The sequence below is a fragment of the Schistocerca piceifrons genome, chromosome 2 (genome assembly GCF_021461385.2).
Source record: "Schistocerca piceifrons isolate TAMUIC-IGC-003096 chromosome 2, iqSchPice1.1, whole genome shotgun sequence".
NCBI classification, from domain to species: Eukaryota; Metazoa; Arthropoda; class Insecta; order Orthoptera; family Acrididae; genus Schistocerca; species Schistocerca piceifrons.
This window is the reverse complement of record NC_060139.1, coordinates 702,824,232-702,844,890: the sequence shown is the minus strand read 5'-3', so window position 1 is coordinate 702,844,890 and position 20,659 is coordinate 702,824,232. Positions and strand designations below refer to the sequence as shown.

General features: G+C 44.0%; 1 protein-coding gene across 1 annotated transcript in view; it reads right to left on the bottom strand.

Annotated features, from left to right (window-relative positions):
- Nucleotides 1–20,659, bottom strand: part of LOC124777760 (HCLS1-associated protein X-1) — a 74,454-nt gene that overhangs the window by 32,956 nt on the left and 20,839 nt on the right. The window contains exon 4 of the mRNA XM_047253262.1: nucleotides 2,863–3,037. Within this exon, the coding sequence (XP_047109218.1) occupies nucleotides 2,863–3,037 (175 nt within the window). The remainder of the gene's footprint in view (nucleotides 1–2,862; nucleotides 3,038–20,659) is intronic.

Here is a 20,659-nt window from a genome sequence, read left to right as displayed (position 1 = left end):
TGAAAGGTTCATCTTACAATCCGGCACGGAGATGTCTTGAACTTATCAGTTATGTATCTGAAAGACAACCAAGAAAGAGGAGGTTGCTGACGCTATCCCACAGTGGAACGTGAGCTGTTCAGCATGAAACAACACACAGGTATAAATACCCCCAAAAAGGAACAGATCTGGAAAAATTATTAATCTCTGGCAGCCCGAACAACTAAGGATCTTGGTCCCAAAAGATTCCTATGTTCCCGAGGAGGAGATGTAGCACTCCCAGCATTTCTTCTTATTGCACTTGGTTAGATAACAAGCCTTAGTGAAAAGTTGTTTAAAAGTAAGGAGGATTCCATGAAAGCTGTCTCTTGAAATGTTGCAGGGCCCATCTATGATACCATACATATGTTGCAATATCTTTGATCCACCAAGGCATTGGCTGGCTGAAAGGAGCATGCAGAAAGGGCAACAGCAGTTCCAGCTGCATGGATGATGGCACCACAGATGGCTTCCACAACCTGGCAGATGCATCCTGACAGAGGTGTGAATGTGATAGCAGAAGTATACAACTGTCAGTTGGCTCTTGGAAGAATTCAGTGTGTTAAATTATCTGTAGGACTAAGATTGTCATGTAGCAACCAGTGTAGCGAAGTTACAAGATTGGAAGAAGAAAGCGTAAGATCAATAACAGAAAATGTGGAATAGTGGTAGGAGTACCATCACTGAGGAAACTGATAAAGACTGGAAAGAAGCTGGAAAGTCAGATGACCCGTTCCAGACAAAGTCGTATTTCCCCACAGTGGAAGACATACGGTCAAAGTGTTGATGTTTAAAACACAGCATATGGTGTGGGAAAGACAGATTCACACAGCAGTAATAAAAGATAATTTTCATCTTTCTTGGAAGCAAATCCCCATCAAACACTAGGATGAATGCACCAGTATCTTGTTACCTGACAACCATGTTTAGGTTCTTATGGGCTGTGATGACAACAGGTACTTTATCAAGTTGGTTACTCAAGAGTGACACCAGGGATGAGAAGGAATTTGTCATCTTAATTAAGATGAAACCACTTTGTCATTTGCTATGAGAAGAGGGTTCACCAAATACAGTTTCAATGTTCTCCACAAAAAATCGTCCCTCTATTCACGTGCATACCAGGAATTGAGGCAAATAACTGTCTGCAAGTCATTCAGTTTTGTCCCTTCCCATGGCATAACCAAAGAGAGAAAGTTCCTACAGTAATTAGGATCTGCGCTGAATTGTAGTCTGTCTCAGGAGACTGTCAGAGCCTTGCAACCACAGGCTGGTAACTTTGGCCATTTCATGGTGTCAAATATTTGATATGATGCTGCCTACTCCTAACGTGGCTCTCTCCACAGGTATCACCCAGTCAGAGCAAAGATTTCCTGATGTGATGATCATTCCAAGGACAGGCACTTACTCCTTGGAATTCATGGGGAGATGAAAGCTCAGGCATCAAAAATATGATCCCTGCATGGTCAGAAAGCTAGAACTGAATAGGTACTTAACGACCACTCACATGAACTGGTTACCATGCTGGGTAATGGGCAACCTTCCCCTCGTGTCCCATATAATTTGTAAAATTTTTGAAAATGTGGAAGTCAAACCCAAATGTTGGGACTGAATATCTAAAATATGTGATGTAAGATAAGGGACCAAAGTGGGACAAGCCATAACAGAGTGAGCTTGGCTGTCAGCCATGATCCTTGTTTAACAAAACTGCAGCAGCTGCTTGAATAATCCTTTAGCAGTACAACCTGATGTTGCATCATCAGATACATCGAGGTGGGGGGTGGGGGGGGGGGGGGGGGGGGGGGCTGCAGAGTGGAGGAAAAATTAAAATTTTTGACAGGGGTCCAGTGACATCAATAACTTGAATGTGAGTATTTTGCTTATTGTGTACCTGATGCTCTTGCTGGCTATTTTCCATTTCATACATTTAGTATCTAAACATTATTGCAGTTACATATTGATTTCACTGGACCTCTTGTCAAAAATTTTAATTTCTCCTCCAATCTCTGCTTTTTCTGTTCAGATGTACCTAATGATGCAATTTTAGATTGCAAAACTAGTTGTGCTAATAAAGGATTATTCAACAGCTGCTACAGTTCCGTTGAATGAGAATGCATTCTTACAGCTGTGGTTGCCCACAACAAAGCTGTGCAGCAGCAAATCTGTCCTAGAGAATAAGTCGGTGAAAGATATAGTCAGAGTGTAAAACTGCAGCACTGGAAAGGGAGAAGCAGTGCAATGGCATGGGGCCCCACATTCGCCCTGCACATACTCACCAAATAATTGTGAGCCCCCAGGGGTGACGAGTTTAGATATGTTTAATAAAATGAAGATTACAAGTACTTTCCATGTGGAATGTGCTAACTCTGCTCCAAGCTTCTGTGTGCTCCTCCTGGAGAGTCAACCCTTATATAATTTTTGAACAGAGTATAGCTTTTCAGTCTCAGTGCTCCTTCAGTAACTAGGGAGAGCTGAATGAACAAAGTAACTGGACACATCGAATAACCAAAAATGAATAAAAGTTGCAAAAATCAAACTGAATCCAAAAGCAATGGCAAATTAATTATATACTCACATGGACAAATGTATCTTCTCTTTCAAAACTAAGAGTTCTTAGCAAACCACACTATTAACTATAACAAACCAATTTCTGCTTTCTGTACAAAGTGAGTGTTTCATCCTGTCACATGTTGCACTTGCTTACAACTATATAACTGTAGTTGTGCCAACTATGTTACAATAAATTCTGTCACAAGAGTTCAAGTAACTTACTGCACTATTGATAACTCCAGCACTCTTCTAAAACATGAAACAATTCTATTATATCTATAAAAGTAGTATGTATACCTCTCATCTAAATCATTATCTTCTTTCTTGTCTTCCAAGTACCCTTTAACACCTGGATGCTTATACTGATATCCAGGTTTAAATAATTCATCTCTTAAACTCCTACCAGTTCTTCGGCCTCCATTGTCGTCATCATCATCATTAGGTGGCTCAATAGAATGGAAATCTCCAATACCTGGAAAGAAAGAAACAATGTCCTATACAGAATACATAACAACAAAGTTCCCTAGATGCTTTGAAAATTTTTTATTGTTCCATGGCTCAAGAACACAAAAAAGACAAAATACTACAAATGATACAAACCAAAAAGTAGAAATGCAATAACTGCAACACACTGATTTGTTAATAACTTGCACCAAGCAGTACGAGAAAAACTACAACTCAACCATTCAATTTCAACATAAAAATTATATTTTAAATACACTAGCAAATATTTTAGCTTTATAGTAAGTACAAAGAACATAATAGTGGGCACTAGATCATTGAAAATGATTCATCTTAAGTACAATGAATCACCTATGAAGGCTGTAACATTAAGTACAGTGCAGCTATCATCAGTGCCTTATAAGACTCAAAGTAATTATAGCAACGCACATTCCAATATAACTGAGGCACGTCCACGCATTAATCCAACTAGTTATAATTACGTTCAGTCTACATGACTGCTTATGACAAACTAATGATAGGTGCACTGCCAGTTGAAAACTAGATCTGCACTGCAATAAAAAAGGCAGATGACTTTATGACCAACACTGACCTTCTTTCTGTCCTGGATTACATCACAGTCATGGGGCAAAATCATTTCCAGGGAACCAAAAATGATATATAGCTAGGTGACAAAAAAGTCATGTAATAGCAATATGCACAAAAACAGATGGTGGTGGTTGCATACACAAGGTATAAAAGGGCAGTGCACTGATGGAGCCATCATTTCTACTCAGATTATCCATGTGAAAAGGTTTCCGATGTTATTATGGTTACACAATGGGAATTAACGGATTCTGAATGTGGAATGATACTTGGAGCTGGACACTTGGAATATTCCATTTCGGAAATCATTTGGGGATTCAAGAATCCGAGATTCATAGTGTCAAGAGTGTGCCAAGAACACCAAATTTCAGACATTACCTCTCACCACAGACGACACAGTGGCCAACGGCCTTCACTTAATGACCGAGAGCAGTGGCATTTGCATAGAGTTGTCAGTGTTAAAAGATAAGCAGCACTGATTGAAACAACGGCAGAAATTGTACAACAAATGTATTCATTAGAACAGCGTGGTGAAATTTTCCATTAATGGGCTATGGCAGCAGATGACGAACATGAGTGCCTTTGCTAACAGCACGACACCACCTGCAGCACCTCTCATGGACTCGTGACCATAACGGTTGGACCCTAGATGACTGGAAAATTGTGGCTTGGTCAGATGAGTCCTGATTTCAGTTAGTACAAGCTGATGGTAGTGTTTGAGTGTGGCGAATACCCCAGTAAGCCATGGACCCAAGATGTGAACAATGTACTGTGCCAGCTGGTGGTGGCTCTATAATGGTGTGGGCTGCGTTTACTTGGAACGGACTGGGTCCTCTGGTGTAAATGAACCAATAATTGACTGGAAATGGTTATGTTTGGCTACTTTCAGATCACTTGCAGCCATTCTTGGAGTTCATGTTCCCAAACAACAATCAAATTTTTATGGATAATAATGTGCCATGTCGCCAGGCCACAATTGTTCACGAATTGTTTGAACAATATTCTGGACATTTCAAGCGAATGATATTGTCCCCAGATTGCTCAACATTAATGCCACAAAATAATTTAACAGACATAATAAAGATGTCAATTTGGGACAAAATCCTGCAGAGGTAACACTTTCGCAATTATGGACGCATACAGAGGCAGCAGGGCTCAATATTTCTGCAGGGAGGTTCCAATGACTTGCTGAGTCCATGCCACGTCGAGCTGCTGCACTATTTTGGGCAAAAGGAGGTCCAACATGTTGTTAGGAGGTATTCCGTGACTTCTATGACCTCACTGTAAGTACTTTGTGTTTGTAAATATAAAAATCTCCAGAGGGCAAGTCTCTGTGAAGGTAGCTTATCACAGCAGACATGATCTTGTTCACTATTATTACCTATGCTTTGGCACTTATTACTGACAGGAGAGAGAAAAGAAGAGCAACATCTTCCTGTCTAACTTGCACACTATAGTTAAGAATACTGACACACAGTTCTATTACTTCCTCACCATGCAAAAGAAAGGTTTTGACTAACTTCGTTTTCATGAACTATGCTGAATATTTTTTACTAAGACAAAGTAATATTTGCCAGAACGAATATTGCAACACTGATAGCCACTGTGATAGTCACTGACCTTAAGCTGATCTTTCCACATAATGACCTCTCTTAATTTAATAAACTAAATTCCTGCTGATTTGGTGAACTAAGTTACTGACCTTTCGTCCAGTTCATTGACTTAAAATCTCCACACCATAAATCTGAACGGACACTAAGGCTTATTTTATTTCTCTTTTTTTAAGTTTATGGCATACATTTTAATAATGAGACTATTATTCCACATAACATTCCTGAAACCTACTTGCTCTCATCCATTTACTTCATTTTTATTATTTTTATTCACTGTGGTCACAAGTTAGTAGCTGTAGTCAACTAATAGCTGAAAGCCTAAGTGATTATGGTCAATCCACTGTTTTTCAAATTGTGCCTGTGGGGCATAGTGGTATGCAGTGGTAATAGGGTAAATGGCTTGTTGTTTGGTCTACTGCAAGTATATAAGATTTTACGTATGAGCTATAATGCAAGCACTTACCACTGCATCAAGTCTACTTTGTTTTCATTTGCCACAATGTGAATAAATAGCATGTTGTAATAAGCTGGTATGCTAAATTTAGGGACAGAAGTAATTCACAAGACATGTCACAATCAAATCTTATAGCTTGATGAAACTTTGACCACAAATAGAAAAAATTGCTACAGTATAGTACCAAAGGTAACTGAAAGAAATATGCAACAAGATGAAGATTAATGCCACTTTTACTCAAACACAGTAATTACACTGAAGAATTGTTGATATTTATGATGGTCCTCTGGACATTACAAAAGGTGGTACATTGTTATTAAAAGGATATGTGATCACCACGGGAGTCAATGCACACTAGGCACTATGCTGTCATGCAAGCCACAAGGTTGGTAAGGCGTTCTTGTGGTAGTGCATACCATTCTTCCACCAGCTAGGTTGAAAACTACTGGATGGGCATTGGTACATGTTGACATGCTGCAATATGCCTCCCCAACGCATCTCACATGCTCGATGAGTTTATAGTCGAGGGAGTGGGCAGACCAGTCCTTTCGCATCCTCATGTTCCAAGAGCTGCTCCACCTGCATTGTTCAATACAGTGATACATAGTCACACATAAAAAAGAAGTCAGTGCCAAATGCACCCCTGGAAGGACAAATGTGGGAAGGGAGTATGGTTGGTTGGTTTAAAAAAGGGGGGAAAGGGACCAAACTGCTTGGTCATTGGTCCCTTGTTCCTGTTAAAACAACCATACGAGGGAAAGAATAAAACAAACGAGACATAGAGCACAATACCAAAAGGAAGGAAAAGCGACAAGAACAACAAAAAGGCAACAAACATCACAAGGAACAAAAGATGACAAGAAAACCACAGAGACACGCAAGAAACCGGTAGAAGAGATTAAAACAAGAAAGCAGATTACCATGGCTGGCTGACTATGAGAATAAAAAGGAGAAGCCAGCCACTCTGCAACACATTAAAACCTCCACCCTAAAAGCACTAGGGTGGAGGACACAGAGGGACAAAGGACATGTGGTAAAATGATAAAACCCACCCTCATGTATAAAACGTAAAACTAAATCAGCCGGTGAGGCGTTGCCAGATAAAAGTAGTGGCAACAAGTCCGGTAACCAAAGATTTCATTGCAGAGCAGTTGAAGTAGGGCAGTGCACTAGAATATGGGCCATTGTCAATCAGGCGCCACACCGACAGAAGACAGCCATGGGCGACCCAAGCATGGCCAATGCGGAGCTGACAGAGAACCACAGAGTCCATGCGAGAGGCCCGCATGGAAGACTTCCATGCATCCGTAGTCTCCATAATGACACGCAGTTTGTTGTGCGGACTGTTATGCCTTCCATCTCCCAAAGCCGAAAAACCTTGCAGCATGATACTGGTTCGTAGGTCAGTTTCAGAGATGCCCATATCAGAAGCAGTTTCCGTGTAGCTTGTTTGGCCAGCCTGTCGGCAAGTTTGTTGCCTTTGAGTCCGACGTGACCTGGGGTACAGACAAACACCACTGAACAACTGGATTGTTCTAGGGCATAGATGGACTCCTGTATGGTCGCTACCAAAGGATGATGAGGGGAGCACTGGTCGATAGCTTGTAGGCTGCTCAAGGAGTAAGTACACAGAAGAAATGACTTCCCAGGACATGAATGGATGTGCTCAAGAGCACGAGAAATAGCCACCAGCTCTGCAGTGAAAACACTACAGCCAATGGGCAAGGATGCTGTTCAATATGGCCTCTGTGAATGTAAACGAAGCCAACATGACCATCAGCCATCGAGCCGTCAGTGTAAACCACTTCAGAGCCCCGGAACACATCAAGAATCGAGAGGAAGTGGCAGCGGAGAGCTGCAGAAGTAACTGAGTCCTTAGGGCCATGTGAAAGGTCCAGGCGAAGTTTCGGCCAAGATTTACACCATGTAGGTGTATGTGAATGGACCTCTAGTAGAGGTGGTACAGGGAAGGACTGCAGTTCAGACAGAAGCAATTGGACTTGAACTGCAATCGTGAGCCCTGACCTGGGCCACCGATGCAGGAGCGAGCAGTTGTGCATGCCTAACCTTCAATGGAGGGACTCAGGCCTCCACCAGGATGCTAATCACCGGACTCATCCTAAAAGCTCCCGTCGCTAGTCGAATGCCTCAGTGGTGCACTGGGTCGAGTAAACGCAACGCTGCAGGCGCCGCAGAACCATAGTCAAGGCAGCATTGAACAAGGGCTCTGCATAGCGGCAGCAGTGTAGAGTGATCTGCACCCCAGTTGGTGTTGCTCAGACAGCGGAGAGAATTGAGGTGCTAACAGCACTTCCGCTTAAGCTGACCAAGGTGAGGAAGCCAAGTGAGGTGGGCATTGAAAACCAGTCCTCAGAATCAATATGTCTCCACTACAGGGAGTGGATCGTCATTAAGGTAAAATTCGGGTTTCAGTTGAACGGTACAACGCAGACAGAAGTGCATGACACACAACTTTGCAGATGAAAACTGGATGCCCTGAGCTAAAGCCCATGACTGCGCCTTGTGTGCGGCTCCCTGTAGGCACCGCTCAGAAACTGGAACAGCAGTACGAAATGCAGGAGTCATCAGCATACAGAGAGGGTGAGACCGACGGCCCTACAGCTGCTACTAGACCAGTAATGGCCACTAAAGACAGAGAGACGCTCAATACAGAACCCTGCGGGACCTCATTCTCCTGGATATGGGGGGACTATGGGAGGCACCAACTGGGACACGGAACGTATGGAGTGACTGGAAATTTTGGATAAAAATCGGGAGCAGGCCCCGGAGAACCCACTCATATAACGTGGCACGGATATGATGTCACCAGGTCGGGTCTTAAGCTTTTCGGTGATCAAGAAAGACGCTAACCAAGTGTTGGCATACGGAAAAGGCTGTTCGAATGGCAGACTTGATGGACACAAGATTATCAGTGGTAGAGCGACCCTGACGGAAACTTCCCTGGCATGAAGCCAGTAGACCATGTGACTCCAGGACCCAACACAACCGCTGGCTCACCATACATTCTAGCAGCTTACAAAGAACGTTGGTGAGGCTAATGGGCTGATAGCTATCCACACCAAGTGGGATTTTACCGGGTTTGAGCACTAGGATGATGGTGCTCTCCCGCCATTGCGATGGAAAGATGCTGTTGCACCAGATCCTGTTAAAGATGACGAGGAGATGTCGCTTGTAGTTGGACGAGAGATGTTTAATCATATGACTGTGGATCTGATCTGGTACAGGACCTGTGTTGTGGCAATGTGCAAGGGTGCTGAGTAGTTCCCACTCTGTAAAGGTTCAATGTGGCATGCAGAGAACGAGAGGACATTCCCTTCCATCTGCTGTTTGAGGGGGCGAAAGGCTGGGGGGTGATTCGCCGACACAGAGGCTCAAGCATAGTGCTCAGTAATTGTGTTTGTGTCGGTAGATAAAACGCTATCTATGTTAACACCTGGGACACCTGTTGGGTTCTGGTACCCAAAAACATGTCTGATCTTCATTCAGACTTGGAAAGGTGATGTATGGCATCGAATGGTCATGACGTAGCTCTCCCAACACTCCTGTTTCCGTCTTTTAACAAGCTGGTGAATGCGGACACAAAGCTGTTTAAAATCTAATAGGTGCTCCAGGGAAGGGTGCAGTTTATGTCGCTGTAGAGCCCACCTATGCTCTTTAATGGCCTCAGCAATTTCCGGTGACCACCAGTGGCACCCTAAGGAACAAGGGATTGCATTTTCGCCACAGAAACTATCATTCTAGTGACCTGCTCAACCATCACATCGATGATACCATGTGGAGGAGATTAAATGGTGACAGCAGAGGTGAAAGTTTCCCAGTATGCCTCGTTTAAAGTACATCTGGTTAGCTGTCCGTGGGCATGATGCTGGGGGAGAGACAAGAAGATGGGGAAGTGGTCACTACCACACAAGTCATCATTGGCTCTCCAGTGGACAGATGGGAGAAGTCCTGGGCTGCAAAATGATAAACCAATGGCTGGGTAACTACCATGAGCCACAATGAAATGTGTCGGGGGCCCAGCATTTGAGAGGCAGAGGTCGATCTGTGACAGTAAATTTTCGACATCTCTACCTCGGCCAGGAAGCACAGTGCCACCCCACAAGGGATTATGGGCATTAAAATCTCTCGAAAGTAGGAAAAGTTTACAAAGTTGATGAATCAGTGCAGCCAATACGTTCAGGGGTACTGCACCATCTGGAGGGAGATATACGTTGCAGACTGTTATTTCCTGCATCTTCCGAATCCTGACAACCACAGCTTCAAGAGGAGTTTGAAAGGGCACAGGTTCACTACATACCGAGTTCAGGACATAGATGCAAACTCCACTTGACACACTATTATATTCGCTATGATTCTTGTAATATCCCCTATAGCCATGGAGGGCAGGGGTCAGCATTGCCGGGAACCAAGTTTCCTGGAGGGCAATGCAGGAAACAGGTGTAAAGCTTAACAGTCGCCGTAGCTCAGCCAGGTGGTAGAAAAAACCGCATCAATTCCACTGGAGGATGATGTTATCATGAGGCTGAGAAGGCTTGAAGTGCTCGAGGAGGCAATTTACACCTCAGAGTCACCTGCTGCCATCGAGTGAGTACCTGTTCAATCAACATCCATTGAGTGTGAGGATCCAGCAAGATCTAGATCTGCAGGGGGTGCCAGAATCTCCACCTCATCCTCAGATGCAGAGCCTGCAGGTGGTGGTGGTATGGGTGCCACTGCAATGTCTGGGTTCTTGGAGGACGTCTTCTTTTTGGGTTTCTCTCACTGCTCCTTTGGTTTTTCTGGCTGGGAGGGCTTCACTGAGTCAGTCTCAGTGACTGAGGAGGACCATGAAGCCCTACGACCTGCTACCTGTGGCTGCTTCAGCCACTGGCGGGTGTCCAGCTTGCCACCAGTAGGAACCTGGGAAGGGAGTGACCCAAGGGACCTCTTCCTAGCGAGAGGAGCTGAAGAAAACTTATGTTTCTCTAAGTGAGAAGTGGGGACTGATTTCCCCAATGGTTCGGGGGAGGGGGGGGGGGGGGGGGGGCAGTGCTCCCAAGGTAGGTGGTGTGGGAGCAAAAGGTAAAGGAGTATGGTATGACAATAACATGGATCAGCAAATGTACCATGTTAAAAGATTTGGAGGTCAGTATGACCACGCAACACTATGCCGTGCCAAAGCACTACACCTGGACTAACAAAGCAATCATATTGTCACAGAAGAAGCTGAGTAGCTCAGTTGCTGTAGTGTAGTGGTTACGATACTAGACTGTTGCATGTAGAGTCGTGAGTTCAAAACTCACCTGAACTGTAAGATTTAATTTCAATATTCGGTTCGAGTACATTCTAGAAGTATCCACAAATGGCAAGAATAATTTTACTGGAATGTTCTGTAGCTGTATATAATATATATCATATGTGTTCTGGCCGGAGGCAGTTCGCTCCGCACTCTTGTACGTGTATACTGAATAAACCTTCGTTAAGTGAAGTTAGTGTTCGTCATCCATCTACTTACACCTTCTTCTATGTGACAATATTTGACAATGTTCCTGGGTCCACTGTGTGTTCCCACTTTCACCATAAGAGGTTACATCTAGAACCACTACTCAGACTGAATCTGCTTTCATCCGAGAAGAGCTATGACCCTACTCCTTGTTGGTCCAGTACCTTTGCTCTTGGCACCAGCACAAATGACACAGCTGAAGTCCAGGTGCTACGGAACATAGCATACTGGTCATCAGGAATACACACCACCCTCCTGCAGCCACTGAGAAGTGAGAGACTGCATGCTTTGCAGTCCTGTTAAATGCGGTTTGCAATTGCACCCACTGTTTGATGTTGGCCCCTTCTTGCCTGTTGCATAATATAGTAGCCATCTGCTGCTGTAGTTGACTACTGCCTCTCCTTTAGCCAGCAGTTCTTGAGGTTTGGAACAATGATCATGGACATGAAAGAATGCTTGGAGCAATACCATATTCCTGGGCTACACTCAACAAACTTCACCCTCCTCCCAGTTTCCCGATGATTCTTCCACTTGTGAAGTCATTTAAACATCGTCTTTAGGAAATACTGTAATGACGAACACCACCAAAGTGCCAGTGCACCATAACAGCTGGCTGATTGAAAGACACAGTCATTTACTGTTCCTTCAACAGCCTTGTGTGGCAGGACCTGCCCCATTTGGCACTATAGTCATGCTGACGTCACACCGTGCAACGTCCAGCTTCCTGTGGACAACTGGATCACCTTTGGCAACATGCTCCTGCACTTTCTTTCATTTGCACCGAGTTATTAATTTGTTACATTATGTAACTATCTCAACCTTAAGTTTTGCAAAGCAGTGTATCATGACGCCAGTATAGCGGCTACTCACCTGGCCTATCCTTTACACTTCAAAAACGAGTAAGTGTTGACGGGTACTACAAACCGAGCCAATTACAACTTTATTTTCTGGCCATAACCTGTCCTACAACAGGATTCAAACAATATATAGAGTTCTTTGAGTAAGAAACTCCTTAGGTGACAAATGGGAAACTTTAGACATATTTTTCAAGAGGTTGGAAAGAAAATCAGCGTATATATTGTGTACCCGCCAAAACAAGATATACAGCAGAGGGTGCTAAAAACTACTCAAGGTGCAGGTTGTAATTTAAGCCACTAACTGTGACATGATGCCACCAAAAGTATCTTTTACTTAGGTTCTGGGACAATTGCCAGTTTATGTTAGTACTTGGCAAATGTGGTTATGACTACCAGGCTGTCTTAGTGACAGAATGTACAACTCTTCGTTTTCAACACTTTCGCCGTATCTACTTGGGTTTCTGCAATATGGAGGAAAGCAAAGAATCTCGAGCAGAGGCCCTAATGCTCTATTGGAATCTTTGCTATACATTTCGTGAGCTGCATTCCTAAATGAAGATTTGTAGCACCTTACTTGACAGATACTAGGTAGGCTGGATACACAGAAATGCTACATGGGCAGCAGAGTATGTGATCTATAAAGGGCACTCAAAAAAAAAACCGGTCACTAGTGTAAAGTAACAGTAATGATTTTATTAATTCAAAAATGTAGTTATAACCAGTACACATACTCAAAAATAGTCACCAAAACTGTTAGCACATTTTTCCCATTGAGACACTAACCAGTCGATTCCATCCTTGGAGACACTAGTAGGCTGCTGTTGGATCCAGGCCTGGACTCAGTCACACATTTTGTTGTCCGTTGTGAATCGATGTCCGCGAATATCTTGTTTTAGAGGTCCAAACACATGAAAGTCACACGGTGAAAGGTCAGGACTGTATGGTGGATGTTCCAACATTTCCCACCAAAATAGCTGCAATGTCGTCTTCACCGCATAGGCCGTGTGGGGGCGGGCATTATCATGCAGGAGGATAACGCCATTGGACAACATGCCTTGGCGTTTCGACTTGATGACTTGTCTAAGTTTCTGTAAAATGGTTTGATAATGCTGGGCATGAAATCAAAACACTCCCATTGTTCCTGCTTGTTTGCCTGTATGTTCAGAAGTGGACAATAACTTGTATGACCACCTTCTCTTCGGCATGAAACCACTCTGGTGCTATGCAACATTAAACAGTGTGTATGCGCCAGTGTCTTTCTGATAGATGGCGCCACCATAACTGCAGTTGCATGGTGCCACCTTACGTGTAAGGCAAAGGTAGACACACTGACCTTGTTTCATTTGAATGAACCTCATACATCTATACTCTGCGAAATGCATGGCAGAGGGAATGTCCCACTATACCAGTTATTAGGGCTTTTTCCCATTAGGGCTTTTTCCCATTCCATTCACATATGAAGTGCAGGAAAAATGGTTGTTTAAATGGCTCTGTGTGTGCTGTAATTAATCTAATCTTATTCTCATGATCACAATGGGAGCGATATGTAGAAGGTTGTACAGGGTGTCCCCACTCGAAAGGGGCCCCACAAACATGTGAAGTAATTCCGCTGAAATTGCACCATGTAATTTGTAACCTTTGATGTGGCAGCACTACACTCTGCAATGCGATTTTATGCAACAGTGTGTTTCAGCATGGCTGTGGCTGGAGACCAGTGTTCAGTGACAACGTATTGCTATTCTGTCGAAGAGTACATGTTTCATGTGAAACAACAGTGGATTACTGATTCCATTAAGACATGTCAGCAAATGTTTGTTACAACGGTTTGGCGACCAGCATATACAGTCTAAATACTGCATACAAAAGTTAGTGAACGAGATGGAGAACAGTGGAACGATGTTGATCTTCACATCTTCACAACGGGGAATGGCCACCATTATCGGAAGAAAAAATGACTGATGTGAAACAATGATTGTTGGCCTCTCTTACAAAGTCTGTTTGATCTTTATCTCAGGAACAAGGAATGTCATGGAGCACACGTCACAGAGCTCCGAAGAAAGCCAGCATGTACCCATAACAGTTTACAGTTGTTCAGGAACTGAATGTCAATGACAAAGATAAATGCATTACACATTGCCATTGGTTTCACCAATTTATTGCTCAGAGGCCACGAATATTGCAGTACACACGGTTCAGTGATAAGGCGTGGTTCCACATCTCTGCTACATAAACTCTCAAAATATACATTTGTGATGTAATGAAAATCCACATGCATTGGATGAACAACCCATGCATTTAGAAAAGATTGGCGTGTTCTGTGCAATACCAAAGCATCACATCATCAGACCAATTTTCTTACAGTCTACTGTGAGAAGTGCAGTTTCTAGCAAAATGTTTTAGGGATTTGTGAACTAGTTGGATGACGAAGAACTTACCCTCTGCTGTTACCAACAAGTTGATGGCACCACATGCCAACATCTCTAGCGACCATGGCTGAGGTTGAATCATTTTTCCCCAACAGAGTGATTTTGAAAGTACTGTGGCTCTCAAACTCACATGATTTACCACCATCTGACTTTTTCCTCTACGCTGGCCTAAAAGGCAAGGTGTACGGGAACAAACCACACAAGTTGGAAGATTTATGAGAGATCATCATCAGAAAAATACATGAAGTGGCACCAGAGCTTCTAGCAGCAACAGTTGAGAATCTGCAGCATTGTGTTTTGCGTTTACAAGTCGAGGGCAGTCACTTCCAGCACCTTTCATGATTCACTTTGACTTCCCCATGAACAAGGTAAAAGATGTTCATATCATTTCATTTCCCAATTTTTATGCAAAGCCTTTAAGTGTAATATAAGCGAATGTACGTTTGTTGGGCCTCTCATCTGTAGTATATTCTTAGAGCCATCATTTAAAGTCAGTTCCTGAAACTTTGTTAGTAGACTTTCTTGGGATAGTTTACATCTGACTTCATGAGCCTGCCAGTTCAGTTCTTTAAACATCTCAGTGACACTCTCCCATAGGTCAAACAAACCTGTTACCATTTGCACTGCCCTTCTGTATATATGTTCAATATCCCATGCTAGTCCTATATGGCAAGGGCACCACACACTTGAGCAATATTCTACGCTGGGTCACACGAGTTGTTTGTCTCCTTTGAAGACTGATTGCGTTTCACTAGTATTTTACCAATAAACCAAAGTCTGCTACCTGCTTTACCCATGACTGAGTCTATGTGATCATTCCACTTCATGTGGAGTTCATATATTTCAACTCTGACTCACTAACATTATATTCATACGATTCTATGGTGGTGTTTTTTTTTTGCGAAGTCCACAATTTTACATTTTTGAACATTTCAAGCAGGCTGTCAATCATTGCACCATTTTGAAACCTTATTCAAGTCTGATTGAATATTTGTACAGCTTCGTTCAGACTGTACTTCGCTGCAGATAACTGCAACATCTGCGAAAAGTCTGGGGTTACTTTAATATTGTCCGCAAGATCATTAATATAGAACATGAACAGCAAGGGGCCCAACGCACTTCGTTGGGCTACATCCAAAGTTACTTCTACATCTGACACTGACTCTCTTCCAAGATCACATGCTGTGTCCTCCCTACCAAGAAATATTGAATCCAGCCACATATTTTGTCTGATACACCATATGATCAGACTTTTGGTAATATAGGTAGGTAATAAGCATAGCTTTATACATAAGTATGACTCAGCCAAGTCACTACACCAGCGTCACTTGAAATGACTTTCTAGAAAGTGTATTTGACCACAGAAACACTGAAAGATTTATGTTATGTATTGAATTTGTAAAAGGATATATTGTCTATGTAAACCTTAACATGTCACAAATCACACCGAATTACCTGCATATAACCAATGGAACACACAAGCCGAATTGATGAAACGTTCATTACATCAGCCTTAAGGAACACATACTGTCACATATTAAGGGAACTTGCACATGAATAACTGCCAAAAAATCGATTTTTGAATTTCTGTCTAATAAAATTCTCTGTAGCTTTCTGAATAAGTAAGAGTTTACTTCCAGGAAAATGGACCACAGGCAGTACCATAATTAGAGGAATTTAAAAGTGGCAGCATGCACCATGACATCCCCACGGCACCCAGTCAGCTCTGTTAAAAATAAAGTTTTGCTCTCATTTGTTTTCTTTTTATGACTTTTTAGTCCGTTAAGTTGGATAACCTGCGAGAGCTTTACAGTTGCTTATCTTTTGTTTATACAGACTGTTTAATTATTGTTTGCTGATGTTTTGGGCGATTATTTTGTTTAGCATGAAGTAACAGTGTGCGTGAGTTTCTTATTGTGTGCGTCCACTTGAAAGCAATAGGAAGAATTAAGAAGTTTAGTGTCAAACAATGTAAATTTTACTGAAATCTGTTCACCAAATGGATTAACTCTCCTAATACTCAGATACAACGTGATACAACACTTGAATCAACCTCAACTACTCCAAATGCTTCAGAGCGAAAACTGAAATATTTGGACAATGGCTCCACAGTAGTAATGCTGATAATACAGAGGTACGAAATACTGATTCAGTTTGTGTTATTGTTGAACTCTCTACTCTATCTGAACTAATAAATAAAGCATTGCAATGTAAGGAATGTGGCAACAGTGGTGTGCAGATAGTTGAGGACATACGTGCTAGAAGAGGTTGTGCATCGAATTTAAGAGATGTTTGTAATTTTTCTGATTTAAGCAAATGTGGTTCAAGAATTAGCAAATGTGGTTCAAGAATTGGTTGGTTGGTTGGTTGAAAAGATGGGGGAAGGGACCAAACAGTTAGGTCACTGGTCCCTTGTTCCGAATAAAACAATGCCACAAGGGTGAGAATAAACAAGCAAGACTGACAATACAAAATGGAGAGAAAGGAAAAAGCACTAGAACAATGAAAGGGCAACAAACACTTTAAATGGAAAAAAGGGAGAAGAAAACCATGTAAACGCAAGAAACAGGTAGAAAAGATTAAAATGTCAAAACAGATTACCATGGCTGGCTGACCATGAGAATAAAAAGGAGAAGCCAGCCACCCTGCAACACATTAAACCGTCCAACCCACAAGCACTAGGGTGGAGGACACAGAGGGACAAAAGACATGTAGTAAAATCAAATGATACAACCACCCTCACGAATAAAACAAGAACTAAATTAGCCGATAAAGCGTTGTCAGATAAAATTAGTGGCAACGAGTCCGGTAACCGAAGACTTCCTCGCAGGGCAGTCAAAGTGAGACAGTGCACCAGAATATGGGCCACTGTCAACCAGGCGCCGCATCAACGCTGAGGCGGGTCTTGACGATGCAGGAGGTAGCTGTGGGTCGCCCAAGCATGGCCAATGCAGAACCGACAGAGAACCACAGAGTCCCTGTGAGAGGCCCGCATGGAGGACAGCCACACATTCGTAGTCTCCTTAACGGCACGCAGTTTGTTGTGCGTACTGAGACTATGCCATTCCATCCCCCAAAATCGAAAAACCTGATGATGTAAAAATGAATGCAGGTCAGTTACTGGAATGCCGATCTCCATGAGTGGTTTCTGTGTAGACTGTTTGGCCAGCCTGTTAGCAAGTTCGTTGCCTGGGATTCTGACATGTCCTGGGGTCCACACAAACACCACTGAACGACCAGATCGTTCCAGGGCATAGGTGGACTCCTGGATGGTTGCTACCAAAGGATGACGAGGGTAGCACTCGTCGATAGCTTGTAATCTGCTCAAGAGTCAGTACACAGAAGAAATGACTCCCAGGGCATGAATGGATGTGCTCAAGAGTACAAGATATAGCCACCAGCTTTGCAGTGAAAACACTGCAGCAATCGGGCAAGGAATGCTGTTCAATATGTCCTCCATGGACATACGCAAAGCCGACGTGACCATCAGCCATCAAGGCGTCGGTGTGAATCACTTCATGGCCTAGGGTACATGTCACGAATTGAGACGAAGTGACAGCGGAGAGCCTCGGGGTGAACTGAGTCCTGTGGGCCATGCGAAATGTCCAGGCGAAGCCACGGCCTGGGTATATACAATGGAGGTGTATGCGATTGGACCTAGAGTATAGCTGGTAAGGCCAAGGACTCCAGTTCGGTTAGAAGGGATCGGACACACACTGCAATTTGAAGCCCTGACCTGGGCCGCCGATGCAGGAGATGAACCACCGTGGGTGGGAAAAGGAGACGGTAATTTGGATGCGCAGGAGAACTACGAACATGTCCAACGTAACTTGCAAGCAGTTGTGCATGCCTGACCCGCAATGCAGGAACTCCAGCCTCTGCAAGAACGCTGGTCACCGGACTCGTCCTAAAAGTTCCCGTCGCTGGTCTAACGCCACAGTGGTGCACTGGGTTGAGTAAATGCAAAGCTGAGGGCGCCGCTGAACCATAAACCAGACTCCCATAGTTAAGACAGGATTGAACAAGGGCTCTGCATAGCGGCAGCAGTGTAGAGCGATCTGCACCCCAGTTGGTGTTGCTCAGACAGTGGAGGGCATTTAGGTGCTAACAGCACTTCCACTTAAGCTGACCAAGATGAGGAAGCCAATTCAATCAGGCGTCAAAAACCAGTCCCAAAAATCTATATGTCTCCAGTACAGTGAAGGGACCGTCAGGAAGGTAAAGTTCTGGTTCCAGATGAACGGTATGGCGCTGACAGAAGTGCATAACACATGATTTGGTGGCCGAAAACTTAAAGCCGTGGGCTGGGGCCTATGACAACACCTTGTGGATGGCTCCCTGTAGGTGACACTCAACAGCAGCAGTACTGGTGGAGCAGTATGAAATGCAGAAGTCGTCTGCATACAGAGAGGGTGAGATGGACGGCCCTACAGCTGCTGCTAGACCATTAATGACCACTAAAAGTAGAGATACACTCAATACAGAGTCCTGCGTGACCCCATTCTCCTGGATATGGAGGGAACTATGGGAGGCACCAACTTGGACACGGCAAGTATGAAGTGACATGAAATTCTGGATAAAAATCAGGAGTGGGCCTCTGATACCCCACTTGTATAATGTGCCAAGGATATGATGTTGGCAAGTGGTGTCATACGCTTTTCGTAAATCAAAGAAGATGGCAACAAGGTGTTGCCGTCTGGATAAGGCTGTTCGGATGGCAGACTCAAGGGACACAAGGTTATCAGTGGTAGAGCGACCCTGGCGGAAGCCGACCTGGCACAGAGCCAGTAGGTCATGTGACTCCAGGACCCAATCCAACCACTGACACACAATACCTTCCAACAGCTTACAAAGAACATTGGTGAGACTGATAGGCCGATAGCTATCCAAATCAAGCGAGTTTTTGCCATGTTTGAGAACTGGTATGATGGTGCTCTCCCGCCGGTGCATGGAAAGACATCATCACATCAGATCCGGTTGAAGATTACGAGATGTCACTTGTAGTCAACAGAGAGATGTTTCATCATCTGACTGTGGATCTGATCGGGCCCAGGTGCTGTGTCGGGGCAATGTGCAAGGGCACTGAGGCCGAGGAGCTCCCACTCTGTAAATGGGGTGTTATAGGTTTCACTGTGGTGTGTAGTGAACAAGAGGACTCTTCCATCTGCCGTTTGAGAGTGCGAAAGGCTGAGGGGTAATTCTCAGACATGGGAGCATAGTGCTCAGCAAAGTACTCGGGAATCACGTTTGCGTCTGTAGACAACACGCCATTTACATTAACACCAAGAACACCTGTTGGGGTCTGATACCCAAAAACTCATTTGATCTTTGCCCAGATTTGGGAAGGTGATGTATGGCACCCAATGGTCAAGACGTACCTCTCCCACCACTCGTTTCCACCTTTTGATAAGCTGGCGAATGTCGGCACGGAGCCGTTTAAAGGCTATGAGGTGCGCCAGGGAAGGGTGCCGTTTCTGCCACTGCAGAGCTCGCCAGCGTTCCTTAATTGCATTGGTGACTTCCGGCAACCACCACGGGACTGCTTTCACCGAGGGCACCCTAAGGAACGAGGGATCACGTTTTCTGCTGCAGTAACAATCGTTGTAGTTACCTGCTCAACCACCACATCGATGTTACTGTGTGGGGGAGATTCAACACTGACAGCAGAGGAGAAAGTTTCCCAGTCCATCTTGTTTAAAGCCCATCTGGGCAGGCGTTCGTGGACCTGACGTTGAGGCAGTGACAGGAAGAAGGGGAAGTGGTCACTATCACACAGGTCGTCATGCGCTCTCCAGTGATAGATGGGAGAAGGCCAGGATTGCAAACCGAAAGATCAATAGCCGAATATGTGCCATGTGCCACAGTGAATTATGTGGCAGCCCCAGTATTTAAGAGGAGAGGCTGAGTTGTGACAGTAAATTTTCGACAACTCTGCCTCGATCAGTAAGAACTGTGCCACCCCATATGGGGTTATGGGTGCTAAAATCTCCCAAAAGTAGGAAAGTTTAGGGAGTTGATCAATCAGTGCAGCCAATGCATGCAGGGGTACTGCACAATCTGGAGGAAGATATACGTTGCAGACAGCTATTACCTGCATCGTCGAAATCCTGACAGCCACAGCTTCAAGAGGGGTTTGAAGGGGCACAGGTTCAGTGCATACTGAGTTCAGGACATAGCTGCAAACTCCACCTGAC